Genomic DNA, 21822 nt, shown 5'->3' with positions numbered 1-21822 from the left:
ACACTGCTAAAATAATGATATTATCAAGAAGTTGCTTATGGATTTGTTTAGTACCACTACTGAAAGCTTATTTAAACACAAAGTATCTCATTACTCATTCTTTTCTTTTCTTTTTTCTTGAATGCAGTAGTACCTATCGTAGCTCCTTCAATGTGGACTCGGCCTCAAATAAAGGAGTTTAAGGAAAAGGTTCTGCATGATGAGGACTCTGTCATCACAGTGGGCCGAGGGGAAGTGCTGACCATCCGAGTTCCCACACATCCTGACGGCTCATACCTGTTTTGGGAATTTGCCACCGATCACTATGATATCGGTTTTGGGCTGCACTTCGAGTGGAAGGACTTGACCGCACCAACAAGCAGCAATAATGGAGGAGAAACTATAACTGAAACCAAAGAAGGTAAGGCAATGGATTTTTTTGACAAACAGAAACATATACTGAGTAAAATATGAATTATTAATGTCCATTGTGTCCTAATGTAAGGCACAGCACAAGCCGAAGGAGAGAAAACAACCGAACAAGGCAGAATTCCTCTGGTAAATGAAGTGGTTCCAGTTTCTCGTCGGGACAGCCATGAGGAAGTTTACGCAGGCAGTCATCAGTATCCCGGTGAAGGAGTTCATCTTCTCAAATTTGACAATTCCTACTCCCTCTGGAGACCAAAGGTTGTGTATTATAGAGTTTATTACACCAGATAAACATCAGCTGATCATGTGCCTCATACACTGCTCATGAGTTTTGATTTAACACACTACACTCAAGCTGTCAGAATATGTTGCTTTTGTTATATGCAAAGGTATTTGCATTGTGTTCTTACATGTCTTAAAGAAAAAGGATTCCTGCTTGGGTTTTAAGATCTTCAAATTCCTGTACTTTAGTAAAAGTGCAAGACGATGGTTTATTTTCTCCAGTACCTTATACTGTATGTTTATTATGAATGAATCAACGAAGGAAGGGTTTATACTAATTCTATTTAAATGAATGTGATTAATTCAAGCACTTTAACGTTTTGAAAGCGTTTGTGGATGCCGAGCAGGAGATATTTTACTATTAACAGGATTATCTTTGGTATTGCTGTGTGGTTGAAAGGATGAAGATGTTGATGCTTTCCTTTTTATATTGAGGTTTAATCTTATTATAAGCATAATTACTTTCCGTTTACATGTTAATTGAAACTGGAGGTAAAGGATGTTATTAACTTTTTGAAAACTCATTTATATTTTTGCATATTCATGTGCATAAAAGCAAATCAAGAGTTAGTGCTACTGGAACTAGAACTACTAGACTACCAAATGTCCAAACTTGATCCACTGTTTGACTTTCTAGTAAGGGTTCATGTTAATATACTATATATATATATACTTTATTAAGCAGAAGTGTATCCTGCAGATACTAAAGCATATGTGAAACTATGCAGATGCCACAATTTTGCACACTACAATAATTGAGACTTATTATTGTTTGCAGATGAAGAGCGACTCTACTGGACTAACGGTTAAGATTGTTTTTTTAATCATTTAATTCGCTGAGAAATGTAAGTGGCAGCTAATGTTCAGCTAGATTTAACCATGCAACATGGTGAGGGATTTTGTCTTTTTAAATTGTCCTAATATTTTTATGAAAATAGAATAAAATCTGTTGGTATCTGCAAGTGCTGGGGGTTAGTCCTGTGGGAGGACCTGCAATGCAATCTCAACTTTTACAATGTGTAATAACATTGTATTTTATATTAAATAAATACTTTTATACCTTACATATGTGTGCCAGTAACGTATGAGTATCTAAAATCATCTGAAGAAAATTAGCATGTTTTATTGTCAAGTGTTATTCAGGATTAAGCAATATAAATGTATAAAGAATCAAAGATATTTATCAAAAAAAAGATTTGATACTTTATCAGTGTCATAAACACACATAATCGTTTAATTAACATGAAAAACTGTTTGTAAATATAATGATAGTATAGGGTGACCCGAGGCCTGTTCCACAAAACTAGTTTAACAAACTTGGGGTAAGTTTCAGGTTGATAAATCTCCAAAAAATATAAACTGGTTAAGATCAGGGTAATTTGTTTCACAACATATAAACTTTCTGATTTGAATTGTCAATTAATGTTATCAATGGCTTTAAATTAACATATTGATATATAAATTAGCTTTAAACTATAAAGCTTTGTCAAGTCTTTTTGAGTTTTTTTGTGACCTACATTATTAAAATAAATGACTGATTTGCATTGATATAATATTTGCTTATTATATAATAATAATAATAATAATAATAATAATAATACGTACTATATAACAATAAGTTGCCATCTGAACCTTTTACTACACCAAGCGTTTATTTTAGCCTTGTACATGTTTTTAAATCCATTATATTTTTGATAATGATATGGCTTAATGATATTGGTCTTGAATAAGTTGTACTGACTCTTTCGTGGGAACGAATATTATATATATATATATATATATATATATATATATATATATATATATATATATACCATATTATATATATATATATCATATATATATATCATATACCTGTATACAAAATAAATAGTCTGTTGTTTCATATTATGCTCTATTGATTAGTTTATGGTAATACTTTTTCATAATTTATATGAGCGCAATTTTACACAGCATTACGGGGATATAGAAAGACGTAGCAGATGTTTGAAAGAATTGCAGAATTGAAAGAAAATCGCAATCTTGAAAGTAACAATATTTGTTGTTTTATATTTTAATAAAAAAACTACATTTTTATTCAAAAATTTGCCCTAAAGTTCTAAATAAAGTGAGAAATATAATCACATATGAATGAGTATATATTTTGAGTAGATTTCGGAGTATATATTTTAAAATGTAAAAAATAAATAGTCCTTTACATGTAGTCAATATACATAAACTATTTAATAATTGAACTTACAGAAATGGAACTATATAATAATAAATATTATTATCATGATATAAGACAACATCTATTGTGATCTGAAACCGCCTAGCACTAGTTACGTGTTATAGCAGCATTTATAGCACTGCGTAAAGCAGACAGCAGCCTGATCTTTTCCTCTTCTCTATCAGTAGCACAGATCCACCGACGCTTCGGGCTCTCCAGCTGAAACGCATTTTGAACATCTGAAAAGATTAAAAGGAGAGATTACAAGTGTGTAATATGTAAATTTATCATTTAGATATACAGTTGAAGTCAGAATTATTAGCCTCCCTGAATTATTAGCTTCCCTGTTTATTTTTTTTCCCCAATTTCTGTTTAACAGAGAATTTTTTTCAACACATTTCTAAACATAATAGTTTTTTATTAACTCATTTCTAATAACTGATTTATTTTATCTTTGTCATGATGACAGTACATAATATTTGACTAGAAATTTTTCAAGACACTTCTATACTGCTTAAAGGGACATTTAAAAGCATAACTAGGTTAATTAGGTTAACTAGGCTGGTCAGGGTAATTAGGCAAGTTATTTTATGATGGTTTGATCTGTAGACTATCGAAAAAAATATATAGCTTAAAGGGGTTAATAATTTTTACCTTAAAATGGTTTTTAAAAAAATGAAAATCTGCTTTTATTCTAGCCGAAATAAAACAAATAAGACTTTCTCCAGAAGAAAAAATATTATCAGACCTACTGTGAAAAAAAATTCTTGCTCTGTTAAACATCAATTGGGAAATATTAAAAAATAAAATAAAAGGGGGGCTAATAATTCTGACTTCAACTGTATTTGCAAAATTTTTTATTTTCTAATAATTCAACTGCATTTATTTTTTTTTATTCCACATATGCTGATCTCATCAAACGTGAAGGCATTGTTCAGATGCTTTATTTGGTGTATTTATATAATACCTACACTTTGTATCTGTGATTTCTGTGAGATTTAGGCAATGTAGAGCCACAGATGCCAGAAAGGTGTGAGTTGTGTTCACTGCCACACAAAATGGCATGCTTGAAACACTCCTCTCGGTGAGCACTAGAGCATCGTTGAACAGAAACAATCCCACGTCACTCACATGCTCATACATCCTGGGGGAAAAATAGGAAGAAAATATATCCCAAGTCAGAAGCGTTGCTAGCCTAGAAAATAACCTTCAATTTTCTGACTATGGAGGTCACTGCTAGTCCTATGTGAAGTTACTCCAACAGGTGTAAAAGGGCAATTTTTGATTCATGAGTTGCACATATTCTGAAGCAAAGTATATATTCAGACGTGGACAAAACATGTTGGTACTGTTCGATTTAATGTAGGCCAGTTTTATTAGTGTGCCTTTATTAATGCTTCTGTTGAACTACTATTCGAAAGCAATATCTGATTTTAATCGGTTTATTTTTAGTCATTTGATTAATCGTTACTTGTTTGAGCTTCAGGTTATTTCAGTGATCACTGTGGGTTTCCTTGGTTCATTGGAAGAGTACCAAACAATTTGTGTGTGCATATATATCGTCTATGACACAACAGATAAACAACAGGACAAGCTAATGAGAACAATGTGATAGTTAAACAATGAAGATTATATGATTTCTTTTTTAAAATTAAGTATTAATAAACTGTTCTCTAAACTTAATTACCACTATAGATTTAGACATATTGAGTAGTAAGCAGAAAAGGTGGCCTCAAGTGTAGACAGAGCGACTCTTGTTTCTCTGTCATTTGATCTCAGGTCAGTGGCTGTACCTGAGAGAGGCAGCAATGTCTCCATTAAGGCAGTTCAGTAATGCCACATCCTGAGTGCTGATCAAGTATCTGCTCCCCTCCAGCAAATTCTACATCAAATATAAAAAAGGTGTTTTAACATTTCATTTTGCAAACCAACTGCAAATGAGTATTGCTGTCCGTCTCGTGTACTCTGTTGTTTTGAGTACAGATCACATCTTGTGACCTTTAAAGGCCTGAGAGAACTTGATCTCTGCCAGTAATTGACTGTGTGATGACTGTGCAGCTTACCGGGCAGCTCTGAATTGTGTTCTGTACCTCCACCATTCTTAAGTCTCGATCCAGACTCTTTTTCAGCTGGGAGAGATAAACAAAGCGCTTTTGTGAGTTGATGTGAACACACAAATGTTCATACAAGCTAAACTCTTAAAAATGTCATCAATTGAATTTAGTAAGTTCATCATCATTTTGAATTAGTTTACATTTTTTTGTCATTCTATATAACGTACGCTCACTGGCCACTTTATTAGGTACACCTACTGCTCATTAATGCAAATTTCTAAGCTGCCAATCACTTGGCAGAAAATATCCAGTGAGCGGCAGTTCTGTGAATGCAAATGCCTCGTTGATGCCAGAAATCAGAGGAGAACGGCCAGACTGGTTCGAGCTGACAGAAAGGCAACAGTAACTCAAAAAAAAAAAATCACTTGTTACAACCGAGGTATGCAGAAAAGCATCTCTGAAAGCACAACTCGTCCAACCTTGAGACGGATGGGCTACAGCAGCAGTATACCACACCGGGTTCCACTCCTGTCAGCTAAGAACAGGAAACTGAGGCTACAATTCATACAGGCTCACCAAAATTGGACAATAGAGGATAGGAAAAACGTTGGCTGGTCTGATGAGTCTCGATTTCTGCTGCAACATTCAGATGGAAGGATCAGAATTTGGCATCAACATGAAAGCGTGGATCCATCATGCTTTGTATCAATGGTTCAGGCTGGTGGTGGTGGTGTAATGGTGTGGAGGATTTTTTTCTTGGCAGACTTTGGGCCCATTAGTACCAAATGAGCATCGTGTCAACGCCACAGCCTACCTGATTGTTGTTGCTGACTGTGTCCATCCCTTCATGACCAGTGTACCATCTTCTGATGGCTACTTTCAGCAGGATAACGTTTCATGTCATAAAGCGTGAATCATCTTAGACTGGTTTCTTGAACATGACAATAAGTTCACTGTACTCAAATAGCCTCCTCAGTTATCAGATCTCAATCCTTTGAAGCATCTTTGGGATGTGGTTGAAAGGCAGATTCGCATCATGGTTGTGCAGCCAACAAATCTGCAGCTACTGCGTGATGCTATCATGTCTAAATGGGCCAAAATCTCTGAGGAACATTTCCAGTACCTTGTTGAAATTATGCCACGAAGGATTTAGGCAGTTCTGAAGGCAAAAGGGGGTCCGAACCGGTACTAGTAAGGTGTACCTAATAAAGTGTCATTTCAGCATTTAAAAAAACTGCCTGAATGAGCTGCATGTAGTGCAACAAATGTAAAACATAAAAGTGTATTTTGGCTATCTTGGTTACATTAGACTTAAAAATACAGTTACAAATAATGCTTGTTTTCAACGCACCTTATGAATGAAGTCTCTGTAGGTCATCAGTGTGTCGAGGGCGGATGTGACCTGTGTGTAGTCTGAGTGTTCAAGTGGTGTGTGTAGTGTTAATGCCTGGAGTAAAGTCACATACTCCTCCACCCGTGCGGATGGTGTGAGAAGCAACTCCTGGAGACTGAATGGAGAATCGGAAGGTTGCTTATCACTCTTGTAAAACTTTATTTGTAAGAAGACTTCCCGAGCTGAAGCTTTTACTGTACCTCAGCATTCTAGTAGCAATGGTTCGGTCGTGTCTCTTCAGAAAGTTGCGGAATACAGGAAGCATCTCACGGCACTACAAAACATTGAATATAGAATATTATGAGTCAGATTGTAATTTAACCAAATCCTCCATTTCCATTTAACTGTTTCTCCCAATTCTATGATTGTTCTCAAATGAAAGCTTAAAGATAAAATATGAAAGTAAAATTCTATACTGCTGAGTTTTTTTTTCTCAAAACTACTGTAATTTTCACTGTATTCTCACAATATTTTGATTTTATTTTTGTCATTTTTACTTTATTGTTAAAAATGTTGGCTTTATTCTTGTAATATTTTGACTTTATTCTCAAAATATTATAACTTCATTATATCTTCAGTGTCGCATAATCCTTCAGAGGTCATTCTAAGATGAAGATTTACTGCTCAAGTAACGCGTGGTGGAAAGAGTACTGTAAACTCATACTTAAGATAAAGTACCATTACTTGCCTAAAAATGTAGTGCAAGTAGAGTAGAAGTATCTGTTGTAAATATTACTCAAAACACAAGTGAAAGTAGACCTTTCAAAAGTACTCAAGAGTAGTGAGTATTACACTGTAAAAAGCTGATGCATTTACATGTAATTTGTGGATGTGTGTAAATGTAACATTCTGTATTTAGTTATGGCCCAGCAGACACACAACATCGTAAGACATTAATATTAGTTAGATTTAGGTTGTGATGTCAGGTGACCAAAATTGAATGTCTAGCCAGCGTCTGAGGACAATGTTATTTTGATTTCCAATAACAATGTCAAATGATGTTGATATTTGGTTGATTTTAGGTTGTTAGAAAGTGACCAAAATCCAACATCGAGCCAACATCATATTGATGTCAAATACTGACAGTTATTCATCAGATATGGCAACCAAAACCCAACATCTGATAGATGTCACAGTGGTAACATCCACACAACGTCAAGCCGTAACATCCTTAGATGTTGATATTTGATTGATTTTAAGTTGGACGTTAGACATTAACATCGACCTGACGTTAAGTTCTGATGTCAACCCGATTTTTATTTCCAAACAAAATGTAACATTGGAGTACAACGTCAATCTGGCATCGTGTTGATGTCTTGCGCCTGCTGGGTGTTTAAGGCCATTTCGGTCATCATACAGTAAACATCCATCATCTTCTCATCAGTGACATGCATCTAAACAGTCTCTGGGTCAATGCATGTAAAGATTTTGGACATCTTCTTGGACACTTTTAATGCTTCCTAACAGTTTGCTGCAATTATAAATCGCCCATGTCTTGAGGTAGTTCATTATGATGTGATTTACCTTCTATGTGCGATTCGACTGGACAGGAATCACAGGACTGATTTTTTTCGATTCCCATAGACAAGAAAAAAAATCAAGTAGTGACTGCAGGTTGAAGGAAAGTAGAGTAAATGTACTCAAGGGAAGGTAAAAGTACACATTTTTAAAACTACTTAGTAAAATACAATTTCTAACAAAAACTATTCACAGTAATTTGAGTATTTGTAATTAGTTACTTTACACCACTGCAAATAACATTTCTAATTATTATCTATGTTGAAAACCGTTTCGATTTTGGAGTTAAAACCTAAAATTAAGATTTACTGACAGGGTTTGCAGATATTTTTTTACCTTTATCTTTGCATGCTTCTGATCATTGCTCATGCCTTCTGATTCTAATCTGGCCAACATAATTGTTTTCAAATAAACTGCTTTACTGCTGTTCAAAACTGCATTTTAATTTAAGTTCAAAATTATTGATTATTCCAGAATTAATTCAACAAAAAACGATCTCTGAAAACGAAATGACGCAGGGAAAAAGTATTGAACACATGAGGGAAAGGAAGGTGTAGAATGCAGTGAAAGCCTAGACAGCAGCTGAAATCTCTCAGTAGTTCTTCAGTAACCCTCTGCCCTTCGTCAGTGTAATTTAATATTAGCTGCGTCAGTCCAACATCTGCATAACCAGGATGATGAAGAATGGTGGACATTTCAGCAAGACATGATCCAAAACACAGCCAAGGAAACTCAACTTAGACTAACTAAGGTCTACTTAGAAGCTATCCATCTAAAAAGATAGAAGTTATCCTACTAGGTAAATTAACATACCTTATCTATAGTTTTAAGAATAGTGGGGTAGTTGTTGAAAAAGTTAGTGTAGACCCGTAACCTGGTGCAAAACTTGACCCAAACATCCCCAACACACTGCAGTGGGCTCCACTCCTGCCATCTCTCAGCCAGCTCCTTCAGAAAAGCACTGCAAGACCAATGATGTAATAAATGTCATAATGTAATAAAAAGGAGAAACTGAAAATGGTAAATGTTGTACTTGTTAGTCTCCAAAATGTCCAGCAGAGGGCAGAAGAGTGTAATGAGGTTGACTGAGCTGATGATGGCTCTGTTGGAGTCCAGCGCTGCTCTGAGAGGACTGTAATACACTGTGGCCACTGCTTGAAGTTGCCTTACATATGTTCTCTCACTATTCAGAAGCTCTCTGAACACAGCACTTCGTCTATCTGCGTCACTTAACAAAACCTACTTAAAAAGCACACATTTTAGGCACTGAACACATTTGGTGAATTAATCTAAAACAGAACTATAAGAAATAAATAACCTTTGGATATTCTGGATTGGGGCTGTTAAAGGAGGTATTGTCTGTTAGAAACAGTGGGTCCATGTTCTTTAAGCCATTGCTGTTGTCTGATGACTTAAGCAGAAAGTGTCCTAAGAAGTCTATTGGATCATCCTATAGGGAACACGATGGGTTAATATGATTCAGTTTAATGCAGTATAAGCCCTAGAATGTACTTACCGGAGCCTCATTCATCAGCGCCACGAGTCCATGAACCAAACACTGCATGACCTCTGATTTAAAGAAAATGACAGGCATCTTTATGTAATCCCAGAGGAACTGACCTGTAAAGGCCACACAAACCAGGACAATTGTATGAATACAAACAAAGGAGGTAAACGTAAGGTATATAAGAGTGTGTTATAGAGTCTGACTTGCCCAGGATGCGGCCTCTGATCTCTTGACACATAAAGTGCAGCTGTGGTTCCAGCTGTTTCCGCAGGCCTTTACAGGCTTCCTCTATCCATTCAGCCTGTCTGCACCAGCTCAGGAGCACAGGCTCATGCAGATACAGCAGTGGAGGAAACTCACCTGACCCACACCACTCACTGACAACTAGCAGAAATAGCAGAACATATTGATGACGCTTAATTGAATGTGTGCTTCTCATAATAAAATGAAAATTTCAAAATAAATTACATGACGAATAACAAACAAAAGGTTTAAACAATAATAAAAATACAGATTATTATTATTATCGTCTGAGATTTTCAAAGAAATAATGGATTCTGATTGGCTGTCAATGTTTTAAAAAGGATTGCAACAATATTGTTCCTATGCATTATCATTATGGTTGTGTTGCATGGGCTTATATTATTTTTTTCATATAAAGATGTTTAAAAAAATCTTTATTCGGGATGTATCAATATGAAATTTCTAGACCCACACCAAAAACAAAAATTCTGTATGCTCTTTAGCAAAATGCACTTTAGCCAAAATGTATAAGCGCTTTGTAATAATTATTATTGTATACATTTGTAAATAATTTTTGTAAGACTATTTAAATTTGACTCAATAAATTAAATTATATAAATTTTAAGAAATAACTATATTTAAAGTACATTTTTGTTAATAATGAACAAGACCAGAGGCGTCATTTTATTAGCGTAGAGCTCTGTTGCAAGCAACAGGAACTAAGAACTACATAGAAATGAAATGTCCTGTAGGGCAGTTATTTGAGCAGCCTTTGCTTTTCCGATGAGCATGTGCTATTCATGCATAGATAAGTGTGTGTACGTGAGCGGAATATTTACATATTTGAATATTGTGCTATGTGATTTGCTTGTGCTTTAGTCGGTGCAGCAACACAAGCCATTGAAATAAATGGGTTTCATAGCGCAGCAATTTCTGTGTCTGGTGTGAAAGCTACCTCACACTTGAGCTGCACGATATTGGAAAAAACTGACAATGCAATATTTTCATACACTGCAATGTATATTGCGATATAAATGCAATTTCAGCAGATGACTTGTAAAGAATAGCTTGTAAAGAATTCATAATTTAGACTGAGTGAGTGGATTTTGCAGGGCAGCAAACCTGAATAAAATATCATTTAGAAATGACAAGCAAAGTTAAAAAAAAAACAATGGTTTATGATTTTCTGGCAAGTCAAACAGTATTCAGAAGCAGAAATTAAATAATTACTGTATTATAATAACACTGTAACATATTAATTGAGTAAATATTTAATCTACAAACATTTCATTTAATGCTTCATCTCATTTGCTTCAAATTCTTACAGTCAGTTCTTAAAACACATGCCGATAAACTTTTACATTAAGGTCAAAATATGAAATAACTATGTTGTTAACTGTAATGTCTGGTCAACTATAATCCTGACTACATTGCAGATCCTGTGATGTGATTATTGCTGACTCGCACTGTGTGATATCGATGCTAAATCGATATTGGGCATTCAAGAGTTCACACTTAGCTGATGATTAATTATAAGCTTGTTTGGCATGCTGTCCCGGGAGAGAGCCCTGAGCTCATAAGATCCTCGAGCCCGGGGCTCCCTCCCATTGCAAGGCGAGAGGGGAGTTTGAGCTCAGGTAGATCTCGAGAACTCCCCCGCTGTAATAACCAATGAACAGCCAGTGATTTCTCTTGAGAGATAATCATTTACTAGGAGCATGTCTATAGTGCCGGTTTGGATTAGTCAATTAACTTATGTTGCATGTTTTTTGGACGGTGGGAGGAAACCGGGGAACCCGGGGGAAAACCACGTGAGCACGGGGAGAAAATGCAAACTCCGCACAGAAATGTCTGCTGGTTTGGTAAAGCCTAGAACCAGAGACATTCTTGCTGTGAGGCAACAGTGCCAAGCACTGGGCCACCGTGTCACCCATCTAGGAAGAAGGAGGAGTAGGGGTGGATGGGGGGATTCTTTAAAACGAAGATAGCGGTGGTACGTAACCCAGGGTATTTGTAGTAGCTTAGGAGTTATCTGATTGGTGCACTGAGAATTGGATAATGCGGATCCAGCCGCTAGCAATCATAAGCACGTGATCCTCTCGAAATTCATTTATAACTAAACTTCACTTCGTACTTCACACCACAGTGACTACAGCTGGACACTGGGCAGTGTGGCACAACATTGCCTTTTTTGACTCATATCTTCAGCCCTATTTATCTTACAAGAAAATTTTAAAATTACACTTATTCCTGTTATTTTTTATTCATTCGTTTTCTTTTTGGCTTAGTCCCCTTATTAATCTGGGGTCGCCCCAGTGGAATGAACCGCCCTGTTATTTTTCTGTGGCTAAAAAATTTGTTGATCCTATAATCTTTATAGATTTTTTTATTATTATACTTAATTTTATTGACAAAAAATAAAAATTGAAAAAAATTGACTTAACCTCAAGTGGTTCTAACCTTTTTAAGTATCTTTTTTCTGTGGAACACAGAGGAAGATGTTTTAAAGATTGTTGGAAAAAATTAGCCACTGATATAAAACTATACTATGGAAGGCAATTACTACAGCTTCCAAGCATTCCTAAAAAATATTTTGAGTTTAACAGAAAATCTCAAACACATTTGAAACCACTTGAGGCTGAGTAAATGATGAAAATGTTAATATCATTTTTGGGTGAACTATCCCTTTAACCTTCTTTCAAGGCATTGTGAAACTCACTGTGATTGTAGGAGCCTGTACAGATCCCTGTGGGAGCTTTGACATTCAGACCAGTCAGAGTAGACAACTTCCTCAGCAGACCCATCCCTGCAACTGAACAATCAATACACTGAAAAAAAAAATATTCAAAGATGAGTCCTTGTATTTACTTTTTTTTTTACGTTAATCGGTTGTAAACAATTTATTTGGGCTGAATTTAAACAAACAAATTAAGTTGAATTTTACTAAATGTAATTAGTTTGTTTACATTCAACCCATAAAAATTGTTTGCAACGATTTTGCATAAATCTTTTTTTAAGTGTACACAACAACTTCTGAATAAACATATTGAATATAAACGCTACATCTAATGTAATCAACTGTTCTGGGATAAAACAAACAAGCTTTACCAGAAGCTGCCAGAGGAGCAAAGATGTTCAGACTCCCTCCTTCTGAAGCAGGAACAACCCAACCACACAGCTTCTCCCAGAATTCCCTAACACACGGCTTCAGAACTGTCTTCTCAGTAATGCTCAATTCTGTAGAGAAATGACAGTGAGTTTCATTCACTAATCACATGTGCGAAACCTGCAAACAAACCATGATCACTTTCAGTTTTAAATATCTTATATAATCTTAATAAACTTAAATAATCATTCAAACGGGTTTCCTGGGAGGTCTTTCCAGACTTCCAGTATCACTTCATCACTTCCCTATGCTTGCCCTGTATACTCTAACTAAATATACAGTCAAACAATTTCGATTTGACTTTATATAGTAAAATTATTAGGCAAAATTGGAACAGTTTAGACTTTAAATATGCAGTTTATTTATGAAGACAACTCCTATTTGTAATGATGATTTTGATGACTTCTAATGTATTCCACTGAGTTCAGTTCCCATAGACAGTTCTTCTGGATACCGCTGCTTTAATGCATGTCTCTATAGTGGTTAATCATGAGAGATCATTTGTTTTATATTTAAATATAGTGATGGTTTTATTCTCAATAATCTACTCTTTGTTTTTGATTATTAACATATTTCACTGAAGGCAAAGTTTCATAACTTACATTGTAATTAAGCCTGCTGTTCTCTTGACTGTGGTCCCATTATGCGGCTGGATAAAAATAACTAAGATCAAGCCATTTTTCTTTCTGCAAGCTTTACTTTTAATTACAGAGCTAGTATACAGCTCAGATCAATGTTTTGTGTCTAATTGTCTAGTTTTAGTAGCCATGTGATGGTTGACAAGTTGATAAGCCTGTTGGGCTTTAATTTCGATAGCACTATCCTCTATATATCACATGGCTGTTACTATGATTTTGCTCATTTAGGCCTATACACTTGTAGATAATTTAGATGAGTAATTGTTGTGTTAGGGATGACACGATGGCTCAGTGGTTAGCACTGTTGCCTCACAGCAAGAAGGTCGCTGGTTCGAGTCCCAGCTGGGTCAGTTGGCATTTCTGTGTGGAGTTTGCATGCTGTTTGTGTGGGTTTCCTCCGGGTGCTCTGGTTTTTCCCACAGTCCAAACACAATCGGTATAGGTATAGGTTTTCCGAAGGAAAATGAATGAATTGTTGTGTTATGATAACTTAATAAACATTAACAGCTACTTATGTCATTTTAGCAATTGAAAAATATTTGTCAGTAATTTGACAGCACTCTATCTTTTATGTGATTAAATAAATCTATTCTCATCAGTCATATATAGTCAGTTAATAAAATAAAATGTTGCATTAATCTGAAAGTATTACCATCTGTAAGCATTATGTCATCTGTGCTTCCTGGCACAAGAATACCAACGCTTAGCAGCATCCTGCCTTGGATCACTCTTTCTGCCAGAGAAAACAAGACCTCCAAGGTCATGCCTTGTGAGTCATATGGCAAAACCAACACAGACACTTGCACAGCAGCCAGAAGCAGCTAGAAGAAAGAAGATTCCTCAGTTCATAAACAACTGACTGTCATTCAAGAAGTGAAGCAACTGAATGTTGTGTACAACAGTCTTACTTCATATCCAGGGACTTTGGATGACACAAGTAGAAAGTGAGGAAGAGGACAGTGGGAGGACATGACTGGTCTGCTGAACAGTGAACTGTAAGGAAACAGCATGCGTCTTCAGATTTATTGTTTCTAGATGAAGCTAATATTTCATATGAATATTATACATTTACAATGAGATTCATTAGTGACCTTGTGGTTTTCAATAAACTTGTGCTATTGAGAGTACTGTTCGTAGTCAAATCAAGCCGTGGTTTCCTTATTTCCACACTGGAGAGTGAATTTTCCAAACGACACTTTTCCTGTGTTTAAAAGATAAAAAGGGTTTACCAAATGTGTAACTGTAATTCTGAGACATGTGATCAGACTTTAGTCGAGTTTATGGGTTTCTGTAACACTAAGCACTTAAATTAATCTGATTATTCAAACAACAACCCAATCAAATCTTGAGGAACAAAATCAAGTCAGTCATATATTATTTCTTGTTCAAAAAGACATTATTAGTCAGAATTATTAGCCCCCTGTATATTTTTTCCTTTAATTTCAGTAACAAAAAATCTTCAAAACATTTCTTATAATAGTTTTTTTTTTACATTTTATTTAAGATTTTTCAATATATTTTTTCCAGAACATCTTATAATAGTTTTAATAATGAATTTCTAATAATTGTTTTCTTTTATCTTTGCCAGGGTGACTGCACTGGATCATCGACTAAATATTAATATTTAGAAACCATAAGTTCATGCCTATTCATTTAGCTTCTTTTAAATTGTTGCCATAAAAAACTTTCTGACAGTTATAATCACTTAATTGCCTCATTTAAAAAGAACAACTTACAAGAAAACACTTACTTATCCTGTGATCATCTGTAAAAGCATTGTCTGTAAGTTTATTATCTGTTTGTATTTATATTTTATCTCAGATATTAATGTTGTGTACATAGATAACTATAGCTTATTGTTTGTACATATTTTTCATAGTTTCACTTAACATACTCAATGTGGCATGGAATAAAGCAGCATTCTTCCACAATCTCACGTGTTGGAAAGAATTTATCTGTCTGTCTAACTTTGGGAAGAGAAACACCGAAGAGAGGGCAGAACAATGACAGTACATACATTTTTACTAGATATTTTTCAAGATACAGTATTTAGCTTAAAGTGCGATTTAAAGACGTAAGTAGGTTAATTAGGCAAGTTACGGTTATTAGGCAAGTCATTGTATAACAGTGGTTTGTTCTGTAGATGACCTTAAAATGTTTTTAAAAAGAAAAATTTAATACTGCTTTCATTCTAGCCAAAATAAAATAAATAGGACTTTCTCCAGAGGAAAAAATCTAATAGGAAATATTATGAAAGTGAAATAATATGCAACTGAGCCTGGTTTCTCTCGAGGTTTTTTAATTCTTCACTTTCATCAATTGGTGAAGTTTTTCCCTCGCCGCTGTCGCCACTGGCTTGCATGCTTCGGGATCTGTAGAGCTGCGCATCGATGGATTTGCTCTTCGGTGTTTGGACTCTCAGTTGTGATTATTAAACCACACTGAACTCAGCTAAACTGAACTTAAACTCTGAAAACTGAACTGACACTGTTTCAATTTACTATGATCTTCTATGTGAAGCTGCTTTGACACAATCTACATTGTAAAAGCGCTATACAAATAAAGGTGAATTGAATTATGAAAGATTGTTTGCTCTGTTAAAGATGATTTGGGAAATGTTTGAAAAACAAAATCATAGGAGGGCTAATAATTTTGACTTCAACTGTACATGACAAAAGTAAAGACAATACTATTGCAACTTCTGTTTCATTATTTTAATTAAAGCTTATGTTCTGAATGTTTGTTTTGACAGTGTCTCACCCCAAGATGAACAAGAGCAGTAGTAAGACTCAGTGGCTTATGAACGGTTCCCGTAAATGATGTGCCCAATTTACTGGTGTTCAGCCATGCCCTCCTAGTCTTCAAAGCTGCCTCTGTGGGGAAAAAAATCAGAATGTGAGAACCTAAACTTCAAAATTCATCATAATTAAAACACATAAACCTCAGTCAGATAATGAAATCTCACTCTGGCACTCACTTTTATGCTCTGCTAAGTTTTCCCTGATGGTTTGTCTTATCTTGAGCTCTCTCCATCTATCCTCTTGCTCTTCTGGTGCTGTCAAACTCTCATTTAAAGTACCATAGACATCGGCAGCTTCCCGTGGAGTCAAGATATCCAAACTGGCAGCACAGGCTACATAATGTCTTTTCCACGCACCATACTCATAATCTGATGGGCTGTAGGGAAGAAACCACCCAAGACGGATACACTTTGGAGACCAAAGACAGTCCTACAATCACAAAGAGATTGCACTAGTAAAGTAAGTGAATATACAGAAAATTGACTGTTGACTTTGACATTTCTGGCAGTCGTTTGGAAATGTACCCAGGTTTAAAGGGGTCAATAAGATATCAAAATTCCCTCGATCTTTTGCCACAAAAGAAGTCACAGCTCTGTAAATAAACACTGTACATTTTAGAACTCAAAACATTGCAGTTCCTCTAAAATCAGCTTATCTTGAAGGCTGAAACAACAGGTTCTGTACTGTTCTACTCTATGATGTAATAAAGTGGATAAGCTCTGCCTCGACAGATGGTTGACACCTACTTCAGTGCACATTTAGCCCAGTTAAAATTAAATACGCAAAATTTTCAATTGCCCCTGCACTTTCAAACAAAGCATTCTGATGAGGGGTCGAAAACCTCAAAATTTCTATGGGTTTTTTTTAAAGTAAAAACTCTTGATAACATTATAAGTGGACCTCAGAAAACAGTACAAAACAAAAAAAACTGAGGTAGTTCATGACCCCTTTAAAACATTTTTGGTAACAATGTTCCAGTAAAGAGAGATATAATAAAATGTGATACAATTGTTGCTATCCGTGCTGATTAGAAAGGTGTGCCTTTACCAATGTATCGTTCAAAACTTACAATTCACTGCTGCCAACTGAACACCAAAGGCAGTGTTCCTTGCACAACACTGCTGGGACCATTTGTACCACAGTGTGGTATTTGTAAAGTAACATATTTTAACATTTACATAACACATATCTACTGCCATATATATAGTCAAAATGGTCCTAGAACTAGTTGCTGTTATGTTGCATCATTCTGCAATTTGTAGGTTATGAGCTGGAGCGGTAGTATTAAAGTCCTGCCTCAATCAAAACTGTCAAAAATTATAGAAACCATTTTAGAAAAAAAAGGTTATTCATATTCTTTATTTTATTTTTTTTGACTCGGATCCAGTTTATTCATATGAAGAGAGCATAGTTTATATCAGATACTGCACTCAGCCACTAGGGGGCATCAAAATGTTTTGGATTTGTAAAGACGCCTTTCCACTGCACACCACAAGCGACAGACAAGAAGTCATTAATTTCCAATGGAGAATAGTTCAGAAGCTGTGTGGAGTTCTGATCATCTCCATATGCGGAAAATTCAGATCCAATTTAAGCTGCGGATTCGTTAAAATATTTAAACTCCAACGACTAGACCGTATGCGACCGGTTGACCAGATGTGTATTCCAGTGTTGTCCAAGCAGATCCGTGTGCACAAGATGAGCAATACTGTTTTTTGAATCAGAAAAAAAGTTTATATTAAAAAAACATTTCTATTCATTAATGATTAATAAAAAAAATTGTAAGTTGTCTCCCTGCTTAATGTTTAGCAGTCTATGTGTTTCTAGTATTACCGAATAAAGGCTCTATTTTTTGCACTCTTTCATTTTGGACACAGCGAGAATCAGCTTCTCTCCCATGTTGCATGACCTAACTGAAATTTCTGTGCGACTGTCATAAGGGGGTGTATTCCGACAATCGTATCCGAATCTTGTGTGCAGTGGAAAGGAAACTTAGTATCAATGTAGTAAACTTGCTCTGTGCCTCACCTAGTACCCCACTGCACCTGGTAAAGCAATTTGTTTTGATTATCAAAACGTGATTCAACGAAAGAGTGAAAACAAGGACATTGTTATAGTTGCTTCAGCAAATGCATTTTAATTGCAAGCTTTTTTTCTTCTTTTATTCTATGTTAGGCTTCAGGTATGTTTAGTGTTGATGCTGGGTTATTTTTATATGCAATAAAGCATTAACATCTGCTATTATATTTCTGAAATGCATAAATATAGTATACATGCATGAACCAATGTAATAAAACATTGCCGTTTACTTTAGGACAAGAATTTTACACATTTTAACTGCCGCAAGAAGCATATCATAAATATTTATTTAATGCCATGTCAGCAACAAAGAAAAAATGTATTGACAAATTCATTTTCAGAAGTGATATATCAAAAATACATTGAAAAACACAAACAAATAAACATTAAATAATTATAACGTTAATATATGATGAAAATTTCGAAAAGTTTGTATGATAAAACTTTGCAAAATAACTCTTTATGTGAGTTTACCTCATAAAAAAACGTTCTGCAGTCATTAAAAGCAGGACAGTCCATTAAAATGTTTTATAGTAAGAGGAATTAGCAGAACAAACACTGAGTGGGGTCTTCAGCAAATAGTCTGTCCTCTATGTAAAATACAACATCTGGTAAAAATCCCTTGATCAAATCTTACAGTATGTTAAAAGGTATTGAAAATCTGTTGCAAGAAGCAATGTGATACCATCATTTTTGTACTGAGGTCACCTTCATTCCTGATTTATTCAGTTCTTACCTGCTCTGCCAGAAACTTCCAGTGCCAACAGACCTGTGCCGCAGCGCAGATGTCTCGAGGACTGAGGAAAGACATGATGTAGAGGGACAGAAGTCGAGGCAGCACAGCAGTGAAGTCCATCCGACTGATGGGAACTGATTGTACCAGACAATCATTGGTGAACCTAAAAAGCATCGAATCCTCTGCATTGACAAAGGTTTTATCTGAGAACGTGTGATTCATATGTGTGAATTGTGTAAAATCAGATTCTATGCACTGTGATTTTACTTGAGCTGCGCTTTGGAGCATCTTGTCAGCAGTTGGCAAATAAACTCTTTCCTTTGTCTGTCTGTCCACAGGTCAAACCAATGGAGGACGAGAGTGGTTCTTTCCTGAAAAAGCTACAAATGTATCGAAGCTAGCTTTAATGTTATCCCATCATTAAATTAATGAATAATGTATTAAGCATAGAAAAAAGTGTGTTATAGGTTTATTTGTCAAAATATTCTTTAGCCTGTCATTTTATTCCTGTGAAGGTGATACAAGGATAAAAGGGATAGTTCACCCAAAAATGACAATTTACTCAAACATTTCTTCTGTTGATCACACACACACACACACACACACACACACACACACACACACACACACACACACACACACACACACACACACACACACACAAACAATATTTTGATAAAAGCTGAAAACCTGTAACCATTGACGCTAACCATTTGCTTGTACCCAAACTTGTAACCATTGTAGGAAAAACAAATAGCCTACTATAGAAGTCTAAGGTTACAGGTTTCCAGCTTTCATCAAAATATTGTCTTTTGTGTTCAACTGAAAAAAAGTTAATGAGAGAATTTTCTGTTTTGAGTGAACTATCCCTTTAATTCTGAACATCGGTACCCCAGTCTTCAGTGTCACTTAATCCATCAGAAATCATATTAGAATGCTCTGCTTTATTGCAGTGATGCTCACTTATTAATAACAGTATGTAGTACATTTTTTTTATTTGTGGAAACAAAGTTAACTTAATTTCAAAAACTTAAAGGGATAGTTCACTCAAAAATAAAAATTGCACTTAAATATTAAACTTTATAATTTGCTTTATTCTGTTGTACACAATGATATTTTGAAGCTGAAAGATTCTAACCATTAGTGGTGGAAAGATTACTGAAAAATACTCAAGTAAAAGTACCATTACTTGCCCAAAAATATAGTGGAAGTAAAAGTATCAGCTGTAAATATGACTCAAAATGTGAGTAAAAAGGAGCCCGTTTCAAAGTCCTCAAGAGTAGTGAGTTATGAGTATTACGCTGTGAAATGCTTATAAGTTGCAATGTTTGCATGTGTTTGAAAACGTAACATTCTGTTGTGCATTTAGTGTTCGAGTATTTACCAATTTCAGTCATCATTACAGTAAACAACCTTCATCTCATAAATGGCATGCAGTATCTCGATCATTGCAGGTAAAGATTTTGGACATGTTCTTGGACACTTTTGATTCTGTATGATGTGATTTAACTTCTATGTGCATTGTACTCAAATACAGTAATTTAAGTATTTGTAATTTATTGCTTTACACCAGTGGCGACGCAGTGGCACAGTAGGTAGTGCTGTTGCCTCACAGCAAGAAGGTCGCTGGTTTGAGCTTCGGCTGGGCCAGTTGGCGTTTCTGTGTGGAGTTTGCATGTTCTCCCTGCGTTCGCGTGGTTTCCCCCACAGTCCAAAGGTATGCGGTTCAGGTGAATTGGGTAGGCTAAATTGTCCGTAGTGCATGAGTATGAATGAGTGTGTATGCATGTTTCCCAGAGATGGGTTGCAGCTGGAATGGCATCCGCTGCATAAATATGTAAATATGATGGATAAGTTGGTGGTTCATTCCGCTGTGGTGACCACAGATTAAAAAAGGGACTAAGTCGAAAAAAAATGAATGAATGCTTTACACCACTTGTTACCATTGACTAAGGAGGAAATCCATACTAGGAAACCACTGACCATACAGGAAAAACAAATACTATGGAAGTCAGTGGTTACAGGTTTCCAGTTTTGTTTAAAATATCTTCACATAGAAACGAAGTTTAGAACAAGTCAAGCAGGGGTTTCTTAACCTGGTCCTGGAAGGCCGGTGTCCTGCAAAGTTAATTTTCCAACCCCAATTAGGCACACCTGAACCAGCTAAGCTTACTTTAAGTTTAGTAGAACCTTCCAGCCAGCTTGTGTTGAAGGAAGTTGAAATTTCACTATGCAGGACACGGCTCTTCAGGACCGAGTTTGAACACCACTTGAGTAAATCATGACGCAATTTTTTGTGAACTATCCCTTTAATTAAAGAAATACTAGAATTTTAAAAAATGCATATAAATTACAAATATATTGTAAAATAGCATAAAGTTAGAATAAAAGAAGCATATACTTCTAACCTGTTGATTACATGCTTTATTAGTCACAGGCGTCCATGCACTGAATCTGGTTTCTGCGCCGTCAGAGCGTGACCAGTCCGTCAGCGACTGTCTGTTACCACTTCCATTCATCTGCCATTGATAATTCACATCTGCATTCCCGCGGTTTTTCGACTTAAAATGGGTTCTGAATTCCACAGACGTCATTCCAACAATAAGAAGCTAAACCAAGTCCAAATAACCACCGTCCTGGTGTAAATAAATTATTAGGTAGGTAAAATCTAGCCTATTTCATTCATTTAACAATGCGCTCCATATAACTGTTAATGGATATAAATCATGCGAAATTATTTCAGCTTGTTATCGGTTAGTTCTAAACAATCATTGAGGAAACTTCCAGG

General features: G+C 35.6%; 2 protein-coding genes and 1 long non-coding RNA gene across 3 annotated transcripts in view; 2 read left to right on the top strand and 1 right to left on the bottom strand.

Moving 5' to 3' along the window:
* The window catches only part of zgc:162964 (uncharacterized protein LOC560569 homolog), a 12436-nt gene extending 10682 nt beyond the window's left edge, over positions 1 to 1754 (top strand). Inside the window, exons 7-8 of the mRNA XM_056477536.1 lie at positions 128 to 400; positions 485 to 1754. Of these exons, the coding sequence (XP_056333511.1) occupies positions 128 to 400; positions 485 to 699 (488 nt within the window). The 3' untranslated portion in view covers positions 700 to 1754. The remainder of the gene's footprint in view (positions 1 to 127; positions 401 to 484) is intronic.
* A 1173-nt stretch (positions 1755 to 2927) lies between these two features.
* On the bottom strand, positions 2928 to 21675 carry LOC130244882 (epithelial cell-transforming sequence 2 oncogene-like). The gene is given in 20 exon segments (XM_056477450.1): positions 2928 to 3138; positions 3871 to 4043; positions 4693 to 4781; positions 4963 to 5028; positions 6305 to 6461; positions 6547 to 6620; positions 8678 to 9103; positions 9183 to 9314; positions 9381 to 9484; positions 9579 to 9755; positions 12334 to 12426; positions 12723 to 12851; positions 14071 to 14239; positions 14327 to 14411; positions 14510 to 14619; positions 16179 to 16291; positions 16396 to 16648; positions 19035 to 19197; positions 19302 to 19414; positions 21443 to 21675. Coding segments are annotated over 20 exon segments (2943 nt in total). The 5' UTR covers positions 21629 to 21675; the 3' UTR covers positions 2928 to 3007.
* LOC130244883 (uncharacterized) lies at positions 13922 to 19804 on the top strand. The gene is made up of 5 exons (XR_008839265.1): positions 13922 to 14413; positions 16171 to 16313; positions 16495 to 16678; positions 19047 to 19230; positions 19373 to 19804. It is a non-coding gene; the product is annotated as an uncharacterized LOC130244883 (long non-coding RNA).
* Positions 21676 to 21822: the final 147 nt, after the last annotated feature.

The sequence above is a fragment of the Danio aesculapii genome, chromosome 17, assembly GCF_903798145.1.
Source record: "Danio aesculapii chromosome 17, fDanAes4.1, whole genome shotgun sequence".
Lineage (NCBI taxonomy): Eukaryota > Metazoa > Chordata > Actinopteri > Cypriniformes > Danionidae > Danio > Danio aesculapii.
Note: the sequence above shows the minus strand (reverse complement) of the source record. Positions and strands in the feature narration are given on the sequence as shown.